The following is a 24,809-nucleotide window of genomic DNA, read 5'->3' as shown; positions in this document are numbered from 1 at the left end:
CAGATTCGCCGGCATATCACCCAAGTCATACACAGGCATACAGTTCTGACTTATGGTTAAATTTTAAACAATCTAATTCTGGACAAGTTACTTAAATTAACGTCATGTCTGTCGTTTTATAAAGTAAAAATAACAGCTATATGTTTTAGTTTTAAAGTAAATGCACTCATTTTGAAGGTTTTAGTGTTTACACACGTCGCAGTGCATTATGGGTAAATTAGTTTCCTGACATGAGTGGTTGGCTGCACACATAACTTACTGAAACGTGTGGTGGGTTTTACAAATAAATCTGTATTTATAAATATATCATTTTTTCATTTGTAAAGAAAAAGGCAATTTGAAAACTGAAAATTCTGTTCAAGTAGAATCAGCACTTTTAGTGAATGTGTTTCACTTGGTATGTCACTTGGTACTGCCTTGAACACTGCCATCACACTGCCATACTGTGTAGCCATCCACTCATGTCAGGAAACTGATTTACCCATAATGCACTGCGGCATGTGTTTAAACGCTGAAACCTTCAAAATTAGTGCATTACTTTAAAACTAAAACATATAGCTGATATTTTCACTTTATGAAACTACAGATGTAACGTTAATTTAAATAGCTTGTCCGGAATTAGTTTGTTTAAAATTTAACCATAAGTCAAAACTGTATGCCTGTGCATGACTTGGGTGATACGCCGGCGAGTCTGTATGGTGTGACGAGAAATTGTCTTTATGTTCCCCTCTTTCTTCCTTTTGCTTTTTGTCTCCTTTCGCTCTGGTCACCAGGTCTCTTTTGCTGAAAGGTTGATATGAAACAGAAACACTTTCTCGTTGTTGTGTCAGTAGCTGCTAAGTGTTCGACATGCTTATTTCTAGGTTTAACAATCTTAAGTCAAGATGATCTTGTCAAGTGAAATTATCTGTCCATGCAGCAAGATATTTTCCCTGAAATTTAGTGTTTATATCTTGTTTTTAGACACCTCTTTTTGCAGTATACTTTTCATGTGAATATTTTTTGTCCTAAACATTAGTTTTATTTGGTAGACCAGATTATATTCTGTTTACTTGCTGTTGAACCGTTTTATTACTTAACCATTAGTACTCCAGGCCTGCAGCATCAGTACAGTGAGTGTCAGGAACTGCTTGGGCTCTACCAACAGTACCTTTCTCAGCAACAGGAGAGACTGAACCAATCCATTGCTCGGGTCAGCCAGCACTCAGCACATCATGAGGTATCGTATGAGAAACCATGTGTGGTGTAAATGGTGTGCCCTGTGACCCTTAATTGGAGTAAGCAGGTATAGAAAGTGGATGGATGGTGTGCATTTACTGAATATCTTTATGTGTTCAGTGAGTGCAAAATTGAGATTTGTCAATGAAAAGTATTTTCAGAAGGTGTCTTTAGAGAGCAATCCTACTTGCAATCCATCAGGCACTTATGATGAAGAAAAACTAAGTGGATACAAATTGTCTCATGCCAAGTACTATAATAATGCAACAACAATTCATCTCTTAAGTCTGCTTTAGTCAGTGCTCTTCTTTGACCACAGCATGATTTAAAACACAAAACAGAACTTAGTCAAGGTGACATATTGGATGTGAAAATGCCTTTCTGGCTTTAGACTTTGAGAACAGATGATTTTGCCAACCTCATTGTCTCACAGTCATTCAGAATTATGCTTGTTTGCTTGCTTTCTTATCCTCACTAGTTACAGTCTTTTGTCCAGTCAACTGTAATTTGGGCCTTCCTTCTTATATGTTTATCTCACATTGCTACTGACCTTGCTTTACATGCCTGTTGTGCTGATTTAATAGTTGTCCTCTTAATCTTGTGCCCACTTTATAGCTTCACAGGATAATAATGTGTATTTTGAATACAATTCTGCCAGCTGTTGTGATGCCTTCTACATGAGTACTACATACATATAGTACAAAATATCAGTTACAGATTGGCTGTGGCCTTGAAAATTAGGTCATGACAACCATAAGCAATGCTTGAGTAAGGTTTCATTCACAACCACCATATAGGTTGCAAGAAAGCCTGCACACAAGGTATAACCCCAAAAACAACAGAATATAACCTCATGGGTTCATTCCATCACAATTCGTGAAATTCCAGAAAAGGTCCCACCTAATCATGTCATACAGTTGTGTTCAAAATAATAGCAGTGTCCTGTAAAGTCCCATTGTTTAAAAAAAATGTGACAAAGAGGTTACAATTTGCCAAACAACACACTGACGGGCCAAAAGAGAAATAGTGCAACATTTTGTGAACTGATGAAAGCAGAATTGTTCTTTTTGGGTCTAGGGGCCATAGGCAGTTTGTTAGACGACCCACAAAAACTGAATTCACGCCACAGTACACTGTGAAGACAGTGAAACATGGTGGAGCAAGCATCATGACATGTGGATGTTTCTCGTTCTATGGTGTCGAGCCTATTTATCACATACCAGGGATCATGTATCAGTTTGAATTAATCAAAATACTTGGAGGTCAAGTTGCCATATGCTGAAGAGGAAATGCCTGTGTCCAAATGCCCAACAAGACAACAACCCCAAACACACCAGCAAGTGAACAGTATCTTGGTTCCAGACCAACAAGATTAACGGTATGGAGTACCCAGCCCAATCCCGGTGTTGCCGACCGAACATTCCCCGCTAAAAAAACAGTCCGCCCTGCCTTCACTGCATGCATCATTTCTGAGCGTCAGCAGTGATTCACTGATTATCACCTTGTTTCTGCTTAAAATTGCACTCCAGTCATCATCTGTCTCAGCAACAGATATCTGAAGCTTTTGTACAGCGGTCTTTTCCACATAAATTCAACAGTATTTCATAATAAAACATGGGGGGGATCAGGGCACCACAGCAGTATGTCTGAGTTTGACGTGCTGCTGCGCCTACATCATTTCTGAGCATCAGCAGTGATTCACGGATTATCACCTCATTTCTGCTTAAAACTGCACTCTAGTCTAGGGATGGGTATTGATAAGATTTTATCTATCAATGCCATTATCGATTCTGCTTATCGATCCGATTCCTTATCGATTCCCTTATCAATACCTCGTGAATTTTGTACTAAAAGTACGCTTTACAGGTTTTCTATGTATTTCATTGAGTCTTAAAGTAAATAAATATGAAATTGGTCACTGTATCCTTGATCTCTGGACATAAATAAAAATAAACAAAATGGTGTTTCACTTTGAAGTTATTAATTCAGACTGGATTCTATCTTTCTAACTTGACTCGTCAGAGAGCCGCGCAGCGTTTGGAGCTGTGTGAATAGAATGGAGGATGATTCTCGTTTCTTTCTCGCAACAAGACAGGAGTCCCAGTTAGTAACTTTAATCCGCACAAACGTGACTCACGATTGACATATTCAGGGATGAAAGTGGTGAAAAACAAAAAAAGCTGAAACCCAAAATTACCCCCCAACACCACCTGCACGAAAATGTTTCAATTCTAGAAGCTCTGAAATGCAATCTGGGACTATTCCAGACAATAAACTGGAGTGCAGCATCCATTTAGGTGACAAAAAAAAAAAACAACTTTCCTTATTCAAATTCATTCCAGTAGTATTCTGCTCTTACAAGAATGCAGCAGTTTTCTAGCTTTGCAGATAGTTCTGTAGGAAATCACTGAAGAAATTAACACGTTGAAAATATGGTTTGACCGAAACAAACTGTCATTGAACTTAAATAAGACAGGGATGAAATTGAGGTGTAAGAGTCACTAGGTGTTCACAGGAAACAATTTCTGTATGTATGTATTTATTTATGTTCATTGTCAAGGTTGGGTAGGATTACTTTGAAAGAATACATGTGGATTACATGTATGTATGTACATACATTTGGATTACTTATAATCTGATTACATTTCAAAGTAATCCTACCCAACCTTGTTCATTGTTAGTTGGTTTTATATTTTATTTTCTGATGTGTTTCTATTCAGGTTCTTTTTGTCTCTTTCTCTAAAATTGTATATAATAAGTATATATTGTATATAATAATCATTAGATTATTAATATATAAACAAAAATAAATTAAAAAAATATTACAATTTGAAAACAAATGCACCCGAACGTGATGACAGCTGCAGCTGCTTAATGCTATCTTTAAACATTGAAAATGCCATAGACATGCTAACGCGTTAGCATCGCTCCTGTTTTTAAGTTATAAAATATATCTATCAACTGTTTCAGAATGCCATAACAGGTCGGTTTAACATAAAAAAGGTAAATAATACTCACAGACGTATACTCTTTAGGGTTTTAGCAGGAGGAAATTAAGCGAAAGAAAGAAAGAATAAACAAAGCAATAGATCGAAGCACTGCTTCAATCTGCGAACCACTGCTTCGATTGGTTCAAGGTTTAAAGCAAAGCCGTACTGCAGAAAAGTTGATTATGGACCCGCTGCAGGGTCTAATCAGTGTAAAGAAATGATCATTTTCCTGTCAAATACCCTCCAAAATAACGGCCACTCTGAAGGACCGATAACAGAATCATTAAGCAAAAAGCTTATTGATGTCGGTGGATCGAATCATTTCTTAACGATACCCGAAATGAACCGGTTCTCGATACCCATCCCTTCTCTAGTCATCATCTATCTCAGCAACAGATATCTGAAGCTTTTGTACAACAATCATTTCCACAAAAATTCAGCATTATTTCATCATAAAACACAGGGAGTGTCATAGCGGCATGTCTGAGTCTGACACGCTGCTGCACCTACGTCACTTCGGAGAGTTAGCAGCGATTCACCGATTATCACCTTGTTTTCTTCTTAAAACATCCTCGTTTCTGCTTAAAGCTGACTTTAGATTGACATAAGAGGTTTTATTTTGTCATCTGATGGTTAATAATCACATTATTCCCTTTGATTACTTTGGGTGTAGAGAATCAGACTCAGATGTACTGCTGTGGTGCTCTGATTGCTCTCCCATCTTTTATTGTGAAATAATGCAGAATTTATGTGGAAACTGTTGTTGTAGAAAAGCTTCAGATATATGTCACTGAGATAGGTGATGACTGGAGTGCAGTTTAAGCAGAAACAAGGCGATAATTGGTGAATTGCTGCTGACACACAGAAATGATGCATGCGCAGGGAAGGCAGGGCGGACCGATTTTTAGAGGGGACCATTCGGCGAAACTGGGACCTTAATTGAAAAGAAAACAACTGGGGTGACATAAAAAAAAATGCTATTCCTCAGGCAAAATCAAGCAATGCGGAGGAATATGGCAGCGCAGTCTCATTTGAACCCCTGCGTGATATTACGGGATTTGACCCCTTTCGGGGACAGCCTGCCATTGCGCAATACAAGCACAGCATCACTTCTAGTGGAAAAATGGTGTACTGTTTTGTTTTGTGCTGCAATCACTGAAGCAGTCACGAAAGTGCAGGTTTTTTTGGTTCCCAGTGGAGAAGGAAAGACGAGGCAAATGGGAGACATCATGTCCATAAGTTTTAGCCTCCACACTTTGACAGAGTAGTTGCGGTCTCTCACCTGCACAACCGCCTCAAAATGTTTGAGCTTCAGGTCACAAACAAACCACAAGACATGTCCGCTTTCCACCGCATCGTCACTTTTTCTTTGCATTTTTCACTTTGTTTGCTGTGTAATTTGCCCAAAACCATAGAAAAAATTGCCATCTTTCTGATGTGGAGATATGAGGTCTGTCCCCGGATGTAAGATTATTGCGTGATATGCTTCATATTTTAACCCTTTAGCACCCACCCTCAAATGAGACTATGGTGCCCAATTGTGGAATGTAGTCCGATCATCCTGGGCTGGACTACCTTACCTGTTTAGTGTTACCAGTGGTTTGTACCTTCTTGTAAGCTCTCTGTATTTCCTTTCATTCACTAATCATACACTTTAGTTGTTCTTCTGTGTTCTTCCAAACATTTTGAAGTACCTTAGATCACCAGTACATTCCTGAGAAGTGGAGGTATCCAGTGCCTTGCAAAAGTATTTGGCCCCTTGTTATTTCACACATTTTAATTTGTTTATGCCATTTCAAATACACAGAGTAAATCAGGCTTCTCAATATAAAAAATTGTAAAAAATTATCTTCCTTAAACTCAAAGCAAATCTCTACAACTTGATATAAATTAAAAAATATTTAAAAGCCAAGATGATGGGTTGCATATGTAATTGACAGGTTATATTCTCAACAGGATACTATCATGTATCCTTTGTACCAGAAAGTACATGAGAGAATATTAAAGAACAGAATTAATGATTTGCTCATTGCTCATTAACAAAGCTTTTTGCCAACCAAGATGCTGAACACATGATCTAATGATACCAGCTGCATGTGGTCTATACTGTAGCAATACCTTTACTACCAATCTTACTGTCTGCTTGAGCAAAATTGGGTTGGTAAGTGACTTAATGTGTAATGTGGGTATTGGTACATAAACACTATGGTTTATTTATCCACATTGAGCATAACTGAATTTTTCCTCCTGAACTAGAGTTTGGGTGTTAATTGGGTAATAATGTTCAGTGAGGCTTGGTAAATTGTCAAAGTTACACTCATTGTTCTCTCTGTTCTGTGTTCAGTTGCAAACTGTTAAAGAAACCCCCAGCAGAGTGTCTCCTAGCAGAGCTAATGGCTCAGTCTGTGACAGCTCCTACCTCAGCATAGCTGCTACTCGAGCACGACGGCCTCGGATGAACAGGAGTCAAGGTGGAGGAAGGGGAGCAAAGACCTTCGGCAATAATGGCTCTTTTTCCAGCGTTAGGGAGTTCAATCCCAGTAATGGGCCAATCAAACAACACAGGATTCAGAAAGAGGGGCACATCCGGACACAGGCAGAGTCCCAACATATCTGTGAGCACTGCCGAAGCAGTGACTTCCGAACCTGGCAACAAAGAACTCCCCTTTGTCCAGAGAATAGCCACCATGGGACCTTCAACCAACATGAGTGTGAAAGGTACACTAGAAACATAATTTATATGAATATAATGTTAATGTTTAAGTTTTATTTTGGTGTCAGGTTAGTTTTCAAAGACTTTAGTGAAACAAAATGTTGTTTGCTGTCATAGCACACTGCTGATAGACACGTAATGACTGCTTATGATTGCAGTGGTAATATATTCACGAGTTGAAAGATGGGATGTTACATTTCAACACATGAAAATATTCTTTCTGTTGCATGAATGGAAAACATTCACTATTCATTTTATATGACACCTAAATAGATCAACCAAGTCAAGGCAAAGTCCATGTATTTCCTTGTATCATAGACACATTTTTAGAAAAAGGTAGTGGAGTGATTCAGTAGAGTGAAATGTACAGAACCAAAATGAATGTTGAAAGGAACCAAATTGCATGAAAAATGATGTAAATCATATATACATCTTCAACCACTTATATGGGATCAGGTTGTGGGGTGACATAAATCATACAGCGGACTATTTTTCTGTACAGTGGGACAAATAATGCTACGTGACAAGCAATCCACCAATCAAATGGCAAAGAGCTATTTAGGTGTTATATAACAACATACGTAAACATATAATAAAGTGATTATGTAATAATGATAATAAACATACCAGTTAAGCAACAATGAATTAATTTAGCTTTATGTCAGAGTCACTGGGCTGTTCTGGCCTTACCCTCTGTGTATACAGGGTTACACAAACTATCACCCCATGTGTAAATGCAATCGAAAACTTTAATTCCCTTTATTCCGAACTATTTACGTTCTTACTTCTTCATGAATGAATACACCCACCATTTGTTTTTCCTCCATTTGTTAAGGTAATTTCTTTGTGTGGATACTTTCAAAAGTGACTTTGTCTTCAATGTAAATATATTAGCTTGTGGGAAACCTGTAATTTCTTCTCAGTTGTGAAGTCTTCGCTGTGAAAAGGCATCCTCGAGACGAGAGGGACTAAGACTTTCCCACAAGATTACATCACTTTTTTGGAGTTTCAAAGAAGTGCCTTTTATTAGGGTTATTTGATATGTCAACATTAAATGTTAGAATGAGGAAATGCTTCTTCTTATTCTCTTCAGTGAATATGCCTTAGATTTAGACGCTAAGACAGCCCTGACTGCACCGCTGCTGGGTCACGAGGACTGGGAGGAAAAGAGGCACCAGCTACTCTTGCAGACGATGCAGTTGGAGACGGAGAGAGAGCGGCTGCAGGCACGGCTGGCTGAGCAGGAGGAAATACTCCACAAGCAGAATCAGATGCTTTGCCAGTCACATCTCAACTACAGCAGGTAGAATACTGAAGCCATGGACATCATCTAATGCCATTGTCTCCTAACATCTTAGCTTTGAGGCAGCAAGAGCTGTTTTTTTCCCTTCTTGTTTGTTATTACAGTACGCAGCTACTTTATTTTCCTTTCGCTTGTTGTGATTCTTTTCAAGTAAATTGCAGTAAATTGAGTAACTTTCTGGTGCTGAAGACATGCAGAAAATATGCCTTCTTGCTTTTCCCTTGTGTTTTCTTGTTAGGCTTCAGCAGTCAACTCAAGCTGAGCTCAGGAGCTCAGGTAGTAGAAATCTGGATCCACAGCAAGCAGCTCCCTCCAGCCAACATAAATCCTCCAGGTAAAGACAAGGAGACAGGCAGACAGACACTGCAAATAATTAGTCACACACATACAATAGTGTTCAGAATAATAGTAGTGCTATATGACTAAAAAGATTAATCCAGGTTTTGAGTATATTTCTTATTGTTACATGGGAAACAAGGTACCAGTAGATTCAGTAGATTCTCACAAATCCAACAAGACCAAGCATTCATGATATGGACACTCTTAAGGCTGTGAAATTGGGCTATTAGTAAAAAAAAAAAAAAAAAAAGTGGAAAAGTGGGTGTTCACAATAATAGTAGCATCTGCTGTTGACGCAACAAACTCAAAACTGTTATGTTCAAACTGCTTTTTTAGCAATCCTGTTAATCACTAAACTAGTATTTAGTTGTATAACCACAGTTTTTCATGATTTCTTCACATCTGCGAGGCATTAATTTTGTTGGTTTGGAACCATGATTTTGCTTGTTTACTAGTGTGCTTGGAGTCATTGTCTTGTTGAAACACCCATTTCAAGGGCATGTCCTCTTCAACATAAGGCAACATGACCTCTTCAAGTATTTTGACATATCGAAACTGATCCATGATACCTGGTATGCGATATATAGGCCCAACACCATAGTAGGAGAAACATGCCCATATCATGATGCTTGCACCACCATGCTTCACTGTCTTCACTGTGAACTGTGGCTTGAATTCAGAGTTTGGGGGTCGTCTCACAAACTGTCTGCGGCCCTTGGACCCAAAAAGAACAATTTTACTCTCATCAGTCCACAAAATATTCCTCCATTTCTCTTTTGGCCAGTTCTTTGGCAAATTGTAACCTCTTCTGCACGTCTTTTATTTAACAGAGGGACTTTGCGGGGGATTCTTGCAAATAAATTAGCTTCACACAGGCATCTTCTAACTGTCACAGCACTTACAGGTAACTCCAGACTGTCTTTGATCATCCTGGAGCTGATCAGTGGGTGAGCCTTTGCCATTCTGGCTATTCTTCTATCCATTTTGATGGTTGTTTTCTGTTTTCTTCCACGCATCTCTGGTGTTTTTGTCCATTTTAAAGCATTGGAGATCATTGTAGATGAACAGCCTATAATTTTTTGCACCTGCATATAGGTTTTCCCCTCTCCAATCAACTTTTTAATCAAGCTACGCTGTCCTTCTGAACAATGTCTTGAACGTCTCATTTTCCTCAGGCTTTCAAAGAGAAAAGCATGTTCAACAGGTGCTGGCTTCATCCTTAAATAAGGGACACCTGATTCACACCTGTTTCTTCCACAGAATTGACAAACTCACTGACTGAATGTCACACTACTATTATTGTGAACACCCCCTTTTCTACTTTTTTTTACTAATAGCCCAATTTCATAGCCTTAAGAGTGTGCATATCATGAATACTTGGTCTTGTTGGATTTGTGAGAATCTGCTGAATCTACTGGTACCTTGTTTCCCATGTAACAATAAGAAATATACTCCAAACCTGGATTAATCTTTTTAGTCACATAACACTACTATTATTCTGAACACTACTGTATGTTCTAAAGAGCTACTCTTTCAATTTCTCCTCAGCTCAGTATTGTATGAGTTTTTCAACAGATCATAACGTATTGTGAATTGATTTAACTTAATTTTACATTTTTCAGTTTAATGCATTGGCCAATTTTCTATTATTTTGACAGACAATGTATCCATATGGTATGCTTATATATATTAAAAAGGGACACCCCTATATTTTAAGTGCACATTTTAAAATGTGTTCAGAAATGAGTTATTTATTGAACAGACACACTAAACCAAAACAAAATGTTTTTCTCAAGTGAAATAAAATACAGATATAAAATGTGTGCTGGACACTGTTATTGGCATCCTCTGATGAATTTACAGTAAATCATCGCTTTCACACCAGGTTTTTGTTAAACAAGACATAAAACATTAATATTTCCAAAACACTGTTTGTGTTTTAGACTTCATGTACATCAATCTTAAGAAATACAAACAGTATGGTACTGTATGGTAAACAGGGATGCTATTGTCGCTGACTGAACCAACCCCCCCCCCCCCCCCCCAGAAATCAGTCTGCCCTTCCTTCACTGCGTGTGCATCATTTCTATGCGTCAGCCGTGGTTCAGATTATCACCTCATTTCTGCTTAAAACTGCACTCCAGTCATCATCTGTCTCAGCAGTGGCGGCTGGTGAAAAACAGTCTTGGTGGGGCTGCTGTTCCAATAGATTCCCTTGCCTTGTCCAGTACAGGCATTCAAGTGAACAGTAGGAAAATTACTACAATTCCACAATAATAATTTCATGTCCTTCTCAAAATCAGAAGTTTTACAGATAAAGTTAACCATTTACAGCTATATTAGGCCCCATTTCTACTTTGGAAAGGAACAGTATCAAATACAACACTCAAGTTTTTGAGCAAGGAACATTTCACCATTTGACACCAATTACACACATAGTACACCAAACTGTACTGCACTGCCATTATCTTCAGACAAACAGATCCTGGGGTTCACAATGACACCCCCTTAACAAAATAGAAAATATCACCAAATTTACACTCTTTCAAAATATGGAAAAATTCTTCAGTTGACAAAAGAACATTATGTACATACTACAATGTTCACACCACCTTCCAAGAGAGAGAGAGAGAAAGAAAATGTTTGTTTGTGTGTGTGTGTGTGAGAGAGAGAGAGAGAAAATGTGTGTGTGTGTGTGTGTGTGAGAGAGAGAGAAAATGTTTGTGTGTGTGTGAGAGAGAGAGAAAGTGTTCGTGTGTGAGACAGAGAGAGAGAGAGAAAATGTTTGTGTGAGAGTGAGAGAGAGAGAAAGTGTTCGTGTGTGAGAGAGAGAGAGAGAGAAAATGTTTGTGTGAGAGAGAGAGAAAGTGTTCGTGTGTGAGACAGAGAGAGAGAGAGAAAATGTTCGTGTGTGAGAGCGTGTGAGAGAGAGAGTGTGTGTGTGTGAGTGAGAGTGTGAGAGAGAGCGAGAGAAAATTAAGGTAATATTTTGCATGAACATTACTGAGTGGAATGGAGGCAAACTAAAGAAGCTTGAAAAACTTAAATAACTTGACTAACTAATAACACCAAAACCTTTAAATTAAATTGGTTAAAATTAATTAACAGTGTAGAGGACAAAGCAAATTAAGTATACAAAACCACTTAATTAAATGCGTTGCTAAACTTGGGTTTGTCTTACTATAAGTGTCTTCTCTGTACTCAGTGGCTGAGTTAGAATTTCTTTAAAAAAAACATGCAAATTGCTATTTTAGGGTTTTGTTTTGTTTTTAAACTGAGCAAATAATTTGTTTGAGTGTGGAATACTCCAAAGAATATTTCACTTCTGTGAACTGATCCTCATAACGTGTAAAGTGAAATCAAAATACCAGCATGGCTGCAGCTTTGAACACTGTTACAAACAGCCCCGGCCTCCCCTATTACCATTATAACTGGTCTGCTGTCCCAATAAAACAAACAATAAAACATCACTCATTCGTTTTATCTTAAATTTTCATCCTCATTTCCACACCAGGAGCAACATTCGGGAATAAATCCAAGCAGCTCGTCAGCTCACCTGAGCTGAAGTGGATCCAGAGGAGTCAGTCCGCAGCTGGCAGAGATGGATGTGCTCCTTTCCACCCCGCAGTAAAGAGCGCAGATCAGCAGCCTGCGTGACGTGTGCGCGCTGACAGTGTGAATGAAGCCTGACACGGTTTATAATGAGTCAGACAAACGTCTCTCCTCCAACCGGGATGTGCAATTGTCATTAAACCACAAGAAAGATGATAAGATCTGATGTGCGCACCTCCATGCGCCTCCAAAAGGATCCCCGCGAAACTTTGGTGTCATTGATTTGATTAGTTTTGTCCCGTTTACCTCCGAAGAGTTCTTCAACTTACTCCAGCAAAACACATGGAGACAAAATAAAAATAAATAAATATAACCCAAACGTCGTCGTCACCATCATCTCTTCCTGCCTGCCTGACTGACAGCAGCAGCTGCAGCGTCACGTATATCACTGACTGTAGCAATCTAACGTTCCCGCATTTTTGTAGCAAGGGCTAAAATTCCGGCGCCCCAAAGCCATTAATTTTGCATTGTTGATTTGCCAAATATTTATTAATTTTCCCTAGCAACTACATACAGTTGGTTATTTCGCTGCACTTCAAGGGCGCTTTGAATGACCGCCCAAGACGAGGAATGATACGTTCTCTGCTTCTGTCGGTGGAAATGCACTGTTGAATGAGAGTCAGTTGGAGGAAGTGTTGTTTTAATCATTCATATTACATGTAGGCACATACTATTAAGTAAAACTGACATTGATAATACTTTTTAAATATATATAATGACTTTTCCCCTCCACATCTAGGAGGGCAGCGCCCGAGCGCCCCCTATGGGCCAGCCGCCACTGTGTCTCAGCAATAGATATCTGAAGCTTTTGTAGAACAATCATTTCCACATGAATTCAGCATTATTTCATAATAAAACACAGAGGTAGCGATCAGAGTGCAGTAGCCAGACTGATGCTATGTTTACTTTGCCTCTGTCATTTCAAAGCATCAGTAGCAACTCACAGATTATCGCCTCGTTTCTGCTTAAAATGGCCTTGTTTCTGCTTAAAATGGACTCTAGAATGATATAAGAAGTTTTACTTTGTCACCTGACGGTTAATAATCACATTATTCCCTTTGATCACTTTGGGTGGAGAGACTCAGTCTCAGACAAGCTGCTATGGTCCAGAATGAGGTACGCGCAGTGGAGGCAGAGCAGACCAATTTTTAGGGGAGGACCGTTCAGTCTACGATACCGGTAATATGTTACTTAGTAACAGATTAAAGTTTTTTCTCCAAGTCACTGCGTATTACTATTATATTTTAAGGGGTTGGCGGGGTTCGACTGAACTGCTCACTTCGCCCTCTTTCAACGAGCTGCAAGCTTTTCCTCCGTGGTTTTCTGCAGCAGTTCCGAGTTGAATAAGGATTCGTCATCTCTCAAAGCACAGTGACGACAGCACACCTGCACTGAGCTTTACAAAGACATTTGAACACTTTTTCCCCTTTTATAGAAAACTTGGGGCCACTTTGTGTGTCTCGCTAAAAACAGCTGATCCGTGACGCATTAACAACTAACACTTTTTTCCACTCAAATGTGCCTAAACTCTCTTTTTGAGGACAACATGACGTAAAAACGCTGATAAAGCTTTTCTTACCTGTCAATCTGGTCGTGTTTTCTGCATAAATAAGCGTTATCCATCCTGTATATTCGTTTTGTCAGTGTGCTTGCTCTCGGGGTGTGAAGCACCTTGAGACAACTTTGTGGTGATTTGGCACTATATAAATGAAATAAATTGAATTTCTGCTAAACATCAAAGCAGGGGCGAATCCAGATGGAAAGGGGGCATGGAGCGGGGCAGGGATGCTCCCCCCACCCCCCTAGCTTAAAGATCCACTTTTGAAACCTTTTTTTTTACTACTACTACTTATAATAATAATAATTTCAACCAGGGTTCTATCTAGAACCATTGTAGTGCCAGGTACTTGATCATAACTCATGGCTGGGGTTGCAGGGGCCCCCAGCGGGGGTCAAGGGGGCAAAGCCCCCTGACGCCATAGGGTTTTATACCTCTAAAATGTTATTGGCAAGCCCTATTTGAACCAAATTTGAGTGGTTTTAGATGCATTGAACGCAGCAATAATAGACAAAAAAAATTACATTTATGTTGTAATATTTGTAATACCAAAGTTCTTTTTAAAATGTTTCTGTCAACGTCTAAGTTAATAAAATATATAATGTTGAAAAGGTTAAGAACACATGAATATTTGATGGGCATATAGCATTTGCTCTCTTCTTCTTTAATCCATTGAAGCAGGTAGAGTTTTTCTGTCATGGCAGTTTTTTTTTTCCAACATATTTGAGTGGGATTGCATTACTTTAAAAAAAACAACAATATAACACTAATTGTCTTGTTCAAACAAGGGCTGAATGAGGCCCCCCCCCCCCGTGCGCGCTCTCTCCTGCCCCCCCTCCTCTTCCTCTTCCCTCTCACCGTTCCTCTGAGCTTTTTAGAAACGGGAGCCTTTAAACTGTAAAATAAACCATAAACTTCTGAATGTGTCAACACCTACTGACACGCTGGATTATTTTAAGGAAAAATTTTAATAGAGATTTCTTCCCCTTTTAGTCAGAGCGGATTGAGACGCACAGTGTCTGGGCAGTACTGCCTGGTGCCCACCATAGCTAGAACCCTGATTTCAACAACTAAAATGTTTAGAGAGAATTTAAATGTGAGAAAGAATTTAATAGTTGCTTGCAATCATAAACAATGTAGGGTAGAAATTGCAAGTTTAACTGTTACAGTGCTGTCCACAGTTAAATATGAGGTCAAGAAAGATGTCTGTTGTATTTTTTATGTATTTGAAGAGTTCAGGAGCAAAACCCTGTATCTCCACCAGACCACTCTTGTTTTAAATAAGGATATTTACCTGATGGAAGTTGTACATCTCCATGAATCATTCTTTCTTGTTATGAAATGGTTATGGTGCACTGAACAAAAAAGCAGAATCTCAAAAATCAATCTTTATTCAGAAATGTGTTAATTAGCAACCTTTAATAGATTTGGCTGCAAAACCTGATATCTCCACCTTTAGTTTTTTTTGCAAAACTTAGTAAGTCCATCACTTTAATGTACGCTAATGCTGCATTTACACATAGGCAGTATGCGTTATGAGTCATTCCTGGCACATTCCTGACATTCTTAATGTGACTTAACGCATCTGAATAGGTTTCTTAATAGTGCATGTTGGTGCTTGGTGTTCGTGATTTTCGTGGAGCATGTTTTTGGCTGTCAAATAATCTTCCACGAATGTCACGCACCACCGTCATTTCGCCTCATGTCGTGGAGGACGCAACTGAGCATGTTGATCCGTCTTGATTAGTGGTGATTCTTAATAGAATGTGACAGCGTTCTTCACTGACGTGCACACAATCAAACCCTGCTGCACTGCATTCAGTTTCATTGCTGCAGTATGCTGAAGAAGGACAGAGATGCCACGTCGGCTAAAAGTTTTGTTCCAGTGCTCCTCAGCGTGCTCCTGCAGGTGTTCCACCTGCTGCTGCACCTGATGTTTGGGAAAACGAGCGAGACCAGAGCTGTGTGAAGCTACACATCTGGCTCTCTCTGTCTCCTCCTCTTCTCTGCAGCACTCCATGGCACAGAGCCCAACTAAGCATGCAATCACAAAGTTCTTCTGGTGTGGATTTAAAGGAGCAAACTGGAGCAATCTGAATTGTTCATCAGCTGATGGATGAATGTGGGTGTGTGTCTGGAGACAATTTGCCTCATTCACAACGTAACAGAACTTAACGATGCACTGTTACGCGCTATTGCGTGTAACAGCGCGGAACATTATTCTTGACTGTGCGTAATGGTTCCTGATAATGCTCCACCAACACGTTCCATTAATCATAACGCATGGTAACAGGTTGCAGCAGTTCCTGAGGACACCTGACGCCTCTGCCTCAAATCATCACATTCGTGATCAGCAGCCAAGAATGTATACTTTGTGGCATTCGTGACATGCCGTCATTATGTGTAAACGCAGCATCAGAGAATCTCTCGTGGGCGCCGCAATCTTTGCGTCACGTAACCAAGATACATGCCAGTGAGTGATGTGCTGTTCACTATGTGGTTTTGCACACAAACTGGGATGGTGCTTGCGAGGTTCTGCATACAAACCGCATCTTGACTTAGATTTACCATCCACCCTTTTCAGGTTTCAAATCCCACAAAACTTCAAAGAGGTCGCGCTGCGAGATCTCAGTAACATTGAGAACTACATTGAGACGCTCTGATCGGGCTGCACTTTAACCGTTGCACACGGACAACACCATTAACATCGCAACATAAAACTATTTTTATATTGTGCCTAAAACTCTCATGAATATATTCTCTGGGTTTATAGACATTGTTATTGCATTTGTTTTATGTAAACATGCGAGACTCACAGGCTGTCTCCGTTATTTTCAAAGGGAGCTGCTGTGAGCTACGCTCGCTTCCTGATCATGTCGTTGTGGGGGAAAGTGAAGTTTGCTCTTTAACATCTTGATTATTGTCCTTTACAACACTGTTTGTCCTCTTTGTTCCAGACTAATATATACAGTATAATATGTCTGAAATTCGGTTTCCATTTATTAAATTCCATGCAGATTAAATTATAATTATAATTAAACCTTATAAGTAAGAAGAAGAATTTTAAATTCTATTCTAGAATTAACAGGAAGCCAATGAAGAGAGGCCAATATGGGTGAGATATGCTCTCTCCTTCTAGTCCCCGTCAGTACTCTAGCTGCAGCATTTTGAATTAACTGAAGGCTTTTTAGGGAACTTTTAGGACAACCTGATAATAATGAATTACAATAGTCCAGCCTAGAGGAAATAAATGCATGAATTAGTTTTTCAGCATCACTCTGAGACAAGACCTTTCTGATTTTAGAGATATTGCGTAAATGCAAAAAAGCAGTCCTACATATTTGTTTAATATGCGCTTTGAATGACATATCCTGATCAAAAATGACTCCAAGATTTCTCACAGTATTACTAGAGGTCAGGGTAATGCCATCCAGAGTAAGGATCTGGTTAGACACCATGTTTCTATGATTTGTGGGGCCAAGTACAATAACTTCAGTTTTATCTGAGTTTAAAAGCAGGAAATTAGAGGTCATCCATGTCTTTGTCTGTAAGACAATCCTGCAGTTTAGCTAATTGGTGTGTGTCCTCTGGCTTCATGGATAGATAAAGCTGGGTATCATCTGCGTAACAATGAAAATTTAAGCAATACCGTCTAATAATACTGCCTAAGGGAAGCATGTATAAAGTGAATAAAATTGGTCCTAGCACAGAACCTTCTGGAACTCCATAATTAACTTTAGTCTGTGAAGAAGATTCCCCATTTACATGAACAAATTGTAATCTATTAGACAAATATGATTCAAACCACCGCAGCGCAGTGCCTTTAATACCTATGGCATGCTCTAATCTCTGTAATAAAATTTTATGGTCAACAGTATCAAAAGCAGCACTGAGGTCTAACAGAACAAGCACAGAGATGAGTCCACTGTCCGAGGCCATAAGAAGATCATTTGTAACCTTCACTAATGCTGTTTCTGTACTATGATGAATTCTAAAACCTGACTGAAACTCTTCAAATAGACCATTCCTCTGCAGATGATCAGTTAGCTGTTTTACAACTACCCTTTCAAGAATTTTTGAGAGAATTTTTATCATACATGCAGTCTCTTATTAATGTGATGAAAAGCATAAAAAAATTACATTTTTGTAGTATAATATTCATTTACAATTGTCATCATGTGGATTCTCTATGTTGTTTTGACTGCAGCGACGCTCTGGCACGCAAGGTATTATGGGATATATGAAAACCCTGGATAGGATTTATGGGGAGTTGCTGCAGAATTGATTTTGTTGTCAGATACAAGCCTTGGTAAGTTTTCACTTGTAATGGTTATCTCATTTTCTGTGGATGTGGCGTTTATGGGGTTTTGCACCTGAACTCTTCATTTGTTCACTGAAGTCAAGAAAGGATGACTATAAAGTGAGTGTTGGCAAAACAGGTTATCATTTTCATGTTGAGGTAGCAGGAGGGTGCTGCTAAAAGTAACTAATAAAGTAATCTAACTTAGTTACTTTTAAAACTGAGTAATCAGTAAAGTAACCAAGTTACTTTTCAAGGAGTAATGAGCAATTGGCTTACTTTTTCAAAGTAACAAAGTAAATCAGTGCTTACTTTTTCAAAGTAACAAAGTAAATCAGTGTGACAACACTGATGGTAAATCTGTATGGAATAGGCAGTTGTCAAAAACTGACTGTGCAAGAAAGAGACTGAGGGAAGCCATTAAGACAATGTGACAACTCTGAAAGGGTTATAGGCTTCTTTGATTGGCATTGAAGAAATTATGCATTGTGCAACTGTTGACTGTTGCACCAACAGTCACACCTTCATGATGGCGTGGCAAATAGGACATGAAATTTAAATTATGCAAGTTTCTATAATGAGTTGGAATGGTGTGTGTGTCCAGAATGTTTTTAGGACCTTAAATTGCAACAGTTTTTAGACAAACTCAACCCTAATATTGCCTGTTAATTATGTAATTTTTAATGTTAATTTACTGTCTTAATGTATTTATAAATTCAAGTATAATATACACACTCTTATTGTTATCAGTATAATCATTATTATTATAAATTTTATTACTACTTTTATTTTCTCATTTGATTTTAAAATGGACCACAATGGAAATAAGTGTTTTCACTTTCTTGTGTCATCCATGTATTTTTAAAATATTTACAATTATATTATGTACTTACATTGAATTTACTAAATAAAATCACGCATGCATGTATACTTTTATTATATAGATAACTTAGCGCCCCCTGCTGGAATGGCGTTTGAGTCCAGAATGCAGTCAACGTCCATTATTGTGAGCTAATAGCTGTAGTTTCTCCAAAAAAAAGTTAGGCCTTTGAATGTTCCTTTTTTGTGGCGTTCATCCTTGACCCAAAATACTTAACCATACCAAATGGCAAATGCCAGCTCTCCCCAGGTTTTCCGTGATTGAAGTTATACACACGCATACATGTTCACAGACACTACTTCACTTTTAATATATTGTGGCGAGCTGCGCAGAAGAATGAAAATCAAGCCAGAGCCTTTTGTCTTTTCTGCATTCTGCCGTAAGCAGGTGCTTTTGTTTTACACACCCACAGACAGAGACGGTAGAGGAAGACGTCAAACACAGTACAGGTTTCACTCATGGTAACAGCAACATAACACTTAACTCACCCACATGAACCTGACTTAAACCTGAACTAAACCGTCTGAAATACAAAAACAAAATAAATCCATAACACTAACAACACTGTTAAACTAACATGAACCACAATAACACCATTTAAAACCCTAAACTCCTATGGTGCATTGCAGCACAATGTCCATTGTTCACTGTTGTTAAATAATATCGCTAATTTCTCCAAAAATATTAGTCCTCTCAACTTTCCGTTTTTGCAGCGTTCATCCTTGACCCAAAATATATAAACCAAACAGCAAATGTCAACTTTCACCAGCTTCTCTGTGATTGAAGCCATACACACACACAACCGCATACACGCACACAGAGGCCACTATTAACACACACACATACAGTTGAAGAATAATAGTGTGATTAAAAAAGTGAGTAAAGCTCAAAATGTTACGGTTGGGGGGTCACCAAGGGGTGAGAGGAACCCCAATATGCAGCCAGACACAAGGATGGAGAAAGAACAGCTTAATGAACACAGGATAGCTTCACACAAATAAAGTCAGTATGGGTGCAGATGAGAGTTAACTGAAGTCTCTTCACAAGATGCAGACAAACTCAGGAATCTCTCTCTTAAAGTGCAGAAGAACTCAGGACTCTCTCTCTTAAAGAGGAGACAAACTCAGGAAATAAGCTTATCAGCAGGGTAGACAAAACACAGTCTTACAGGAGTGAACAAACTAGGACGCTGCTGATAAGCAGCGGGGATAAACTCAGAAAACTCATGGAACTGCTACTTAGCAGAGAGTTCAAATCCAGGACTCTTAAGGGGTAGATAAACTTAGGGACCTGTTAATAGCAGAGTAGACAAACTCAGGATTCTTCTTTCAAAAACAGGAGAGTTCCCATGCAGAAACAAAAGAAATAATAATCTCTCCACAGGAGGTAAGTGCAAAACACAAACACTGGAATCCAAATGGAGGTTCTTCAAAATGACAGTTCAAATCCCAGATGCTATTTCTAAACAGAGTACTTACAAACTTCAGTGGGGCGAGGTAAGCCACAGGACATGATGCCAAATGCATAACAATTAAAATAGACCAGCAACCCAAGATGAACCAGAGCCCCTTTAAATATACAAACAAATCAGAGAACAGCTGTAGATTTTAGCAGGTGGAAATGATCAGACCTAAATATGTGTAGGTATCTCAAACGAACACCAGAGGACAGTAGAGGACAAGAACTACAACATAAGGGAGCACCAGAGGGGATTAAAGTGTCCAATCAAATATTAGGGCCCCTTCACAGATAGTGCGCATGAAACAGGAATCGTGTGCAAAACGTGTAGAATTGTCCCTGCCTCGAATGCCTCTTACATCTGTTGCTACAACTCTTTGCGCACACTCGCGGCAGAAAGACAGAGTGTGAGCTGTGGGAACGCATCAGTCCCTCTCGTGGCAGGTGTCGGCCAAATTCCAGCTGACACACGAACATCTAACACAGCTCGTTTGGCGCTTAGAAAATGTGTGACCATTTGCACTCTTGGTACAACATCAAGCTGCAGACAGTCACTGTCGTGCTGGCAGTGAAATTTGTTCCCCATGAGTGTGGCTTTGGTGTGTGCGCTGAATTGACAAGAGGTGTGTTCGTCCACTGAAGCGGCTGTGGAGATCTGTCATTCTGGACATCCCAGCTGAACAACACAGACTGTGTTTGGACAGACATAGACTAACAACTGCCCACTGTGATGTGCTTGTGTCTGTTTGCTGTCATCATGTGGACATAAATAAAAACATATATTGCTGTGGCGATATATGCTGTGGGCTGCAGCGTGTGCATGCTTCCTCGCTGCAGCCCATTGATTGGCTGCCCCCAGGCTGGAGTATGGACAACAAGACAACATCAGGGCATGGCAGAAGTCCGTCACAGGTGCTACACCTCATCCAGATAACCTTCTCAACTTGGGAGAACGTGTCATCATCATAATCGCCCGTGATCTTGCAGGATCAACGCCATCCATGTCCTCGCTAGCCATTGTTTACATGCACTGTGAGATGCCAGAACTCTGCTGGCACCGCGGTGCATTCTGTGAAGTGCAAGGGGCCGCCAGAGGCATTATGGGAACTGTTAAAGTACTGAATGTGTTATGTGTCGGACGCAGCTCGGAGAACCGACCAGCGTTTGAAGGACCCAGTATGAAATAAGCAGAGCACGGTACAAAGGCTAACTGAATTTAATACATAACAGTGATGTGATACAAAACAACAAAAGAGTGTGCGGTCTGGCGTGGTGGTGTTACGGTGCGCTCCCAGCAGCGCTAACGGTCCGGAGCCAGAAGCCGTTCGGACCCAAGGACCCCGCCGACACCCCCCAGGTGGCCGCAACAAACCAAGTCTGTGAAAGAAGGAACCATTATGTGAGTCCACACTCTACACACAGAGAGACCACTCAAAGGTGTACATAAACAGCAAACACTTCCTGGCTTAATTACTAATCAGCTTCCCAACCTGCAGGCATGGAACATCCAGTTCACAAAACTCCACTGCAGTTGAAGCCGATACATGACTAACGTACAGCTCAATATAATAAGGTGTGAGGGACACCACATTTACTGACTGTATAAACGTTAGTCACAAAATCTAACGTACCTCAGGAAGTGTGCTGACGAGCGTGAGACCTCACCCCCTCCTCTTTCACAGACCGTGCATCAAACCCTGGACGTTCTCTGCATCCACTGATGATGAGATGGCTCCCGAGACGACGATCTCACCCGTCTGGTCACAAGGTCGAGTCTCTGGCAAATACACACTGTATACTCCAGTCTTAAATGCCACCATGTTCCAATCCATATAGATGCACCACAGCTGTGAGTCCTGACGAGCCGCAGGTGATCAGGGTGAGGTCCTGATAACCTCAGCAACACAGCCACTCAGTCCCAAATGCAAGCCACCTGGAAGGAAAAACAAAAGACAGAAACAAAAAGGCAGCCAGGCCCCCCCAGCCATACAACAGTATGTTGTATATGCTGGTTGCCCACTGAAGCCATACAAACAAAATACATACAAAATCTGAGTAAAATAGGTCATTTCAGACATGGTTTAAGCATAGTTTAATTAAAAAGTTGATTGGAGAAGGGAAAATAAAGAATGCAGAAAATGATAGGTTGCTCAGCAGAAATGATCTCAAATGCTTTAAAGTGGCAAGATGTAACACAGTGGTAAACATGCCACTGTCCCAGCTTTTTCAAAACATGTTGCAGGCATCCATTTCAAAATGAGCAAATATTTGCCCAAAAACAATAAAGTTTATCAGTTTGAACATTAAATATCTTGTCTTTGTGGTGTATTCAATTGAATGTAGGTTGAAGAGGATTTTCAAATCATTGTATTCTGTTTTTATTTACATTTTACACAACGTCCCAACTTCATTGGAATTTTGGTTGTACTAGAACAATTAGAAGGCATCTACAGTAGTGTTCAGAATAATAGTAGTGTTATGTGACTAAAAAGATTAACCCAGGTTTTGAGTATATTTCTTATTGTTACATGGGAAACAAGGTACCAGTAGATTCAGTAGATTCTCACAAATCCAATAAGACCAAGCATTCATGATATGCACACTCTTAAGGCTATGAAGTTGGGCTATTAGTAAAAAAAAACACGTAGAAAAGGGGGTGTTCACAATAATAGTAGCATCTGCTGTTGACGCTACAAACTCAAAACTATTATGTTCAAACTGCTTTTTTTAGCAATCCTGTGAATCACTAAACTATTATTTAGTTGTATAACCACAGTTTTTCATGATTTCATGATTTTCATGAAAGTAGAGAAGGGGTGTTCACAATAATAGTAATGTGGCATTCAGTCAGTGAGTTCATCAATTTTGTGGAACAAACAGGTAGTTTTTCATGATTTCTTCACATCTGCGAGGCATTAATTTTGTTGGTTTGGAAACAAGATTTTGCTCATTTACTATTGTGCTTGGGGTCATTGTCTTGTTGAAACACCCATTTCAAGGGCCATAGTAGGAGAAACATGCCCATATCATGATGCTTGCACCACCATGCTTCACTGTCTTCACTGTGAACTGTGGCTTGAATTCAGAGTTTGGGGGTCCTCTCACAAACTGTCTGCGGCCCTTGGACCCAAAAAGAACAATTTTACTCTCATCAGTCCACAAAATATTCCTCCATTTCTCTTCAAGCCAGTTGATGTGTTCTTTGGCAAATTGTAACCTCTTCTGCACATGTCTTTTATTTAACAGAGGGACTTTGTGGAGGATTCTTGCAAATAAATTAGCTTCACACAGGCGTCTTCTAACTGTCACAGCACTTACAGGTAACTCCAGGCTGTCTTTGATCACCCTGGAGCTGATCAATGGGTGAGCCTTTGCCATTCTGGTTATACTTCTATCCATTTTGATGGTTGTTTTCCATTTTCTTCCACACATCTGGTTTTTTTTGTTTGTTTTAAAGCACTGGAGATCATTGTAGATGAACAGCCTATAATTTTTTGCACCTGCATATGTTTTCCCCTCTCCAATCAACTTTTTAATCAAACTACACTGTTCTTCTGAACAATGTCTTGAACGTCCCATTTTCCTCAGGCTTTCAAAGAGAAAAGAATGTTCAACAGGTGCTGGCTTCATCCTTGAATAGGGGACACCTGATTCACACCTGTTTGTTCCACAAAATTGACAAACTCACTGACTGAATGCCACACTACTATTATTGTGAACACCCCCTTTTCTACTTTTTTTTTACTAATAGCCCATTTTCATAGCCTTTAGAGTGTGCATATCATGAATGCTTGGTCTTGTTGGATTTGTGAGAATCTACTGAATCTATCGGTACCTTGTTTCCCATGTAACAATAAGAAATATACTCAAAACCTGGATTAATCTTTTTAGTCACATAGCACTACTATTATTCTGAACACTACTGTATGTGAAGCCAAGCTATGGGCAAGAAGCCGCCACGAAGTCCCAGTTTTGAAAATTAAGCAGGTACAATTTCTCAAGCGACATATCGACTGGCCTAAAGAGAAGTAGTACAACATTTTGTGGACTGATGAAAGCAAAATTGTTCTTTTTGGGTGTAGGGGCTGCAAATAGTTGGTCAAATGACCCCGAAAAACTGAATTCATGCCACAGTACACTGTGAAGACAGTGAGGCATGGTGGAGCAAGCATCATGATATGTGGATGTTTCTCATACTGTGGTGTTGGGCCCATTTATTGTATATCAGGGATCATGGATCAGTTTGAATACATCAAAATAATTGAAGAGATCATGTTGCCTTATGCTGAAGAGGAAATACCCTTGAAATGGGTGTTCCAACAAGACGATGACCCCAAACACACCAGCAAGTGACCAGCATCTTGGTTCCAGACCAACAAGATTAATGTTATGGAGTGGCCAACCCAATCCCAGGACCTTAATCCAGTAGAAAACATGT

At 39.6% G+C, this 24,809-nt stretch overlaps 1 protein-coding gene across 2 annotated transcripts in view; it reads left to right on the top strand.

Annotated features, from left to right (window-relative positions):
• Positions 1–24,809, top strand: part of kiaa1328 (KIAA1328 ortholog) — a 102,962-nt gene that overhangs the window by 58,870 nt on the left and 19,283 nt on the right. For both annotated transcript variants that reach the window (XM_034167092.1, XM_034167091.1), the window contains exons 5-8: positions 1,095–1,219; positions 6,553–6,926; positions 8,015–8,224; positions 8,463–8,558. In XM_034167092.1, coding sequence (XP_034022983.1) covers positions 1,095–1,219; positions 6,553–6,926; positions 8,015–8,224; positions 8,463–8,558 — 805 coding nt within the window. The remainder of the gene's footprint in view (positions 1–1,094; positions 1,220–6,552; positions 6,927–8,014; positions 8,225–8,462; positions 8,559–24,809) is intronic.

Source organism: Thalassophryne amazonica, chromosome 3, assembly GCF_902500255.1.
Source record: "Thalassophryne amazonica chromosome 3, fThaAma1.1, whole genome shotgun sequence".
NCBI classification, from domain to species: domain Eukaryota; kingdom Metazoa; phylum Chordata; class Actinopteri; order Batrachoidiformes; family Batrachoididae; genus Thalassophryne; species Thalassophryne amazonica.
Note: the sequence above shows the minus strand (reverse complement) of the source record. Positions and strands in the feature narration are given on the sequence as shown.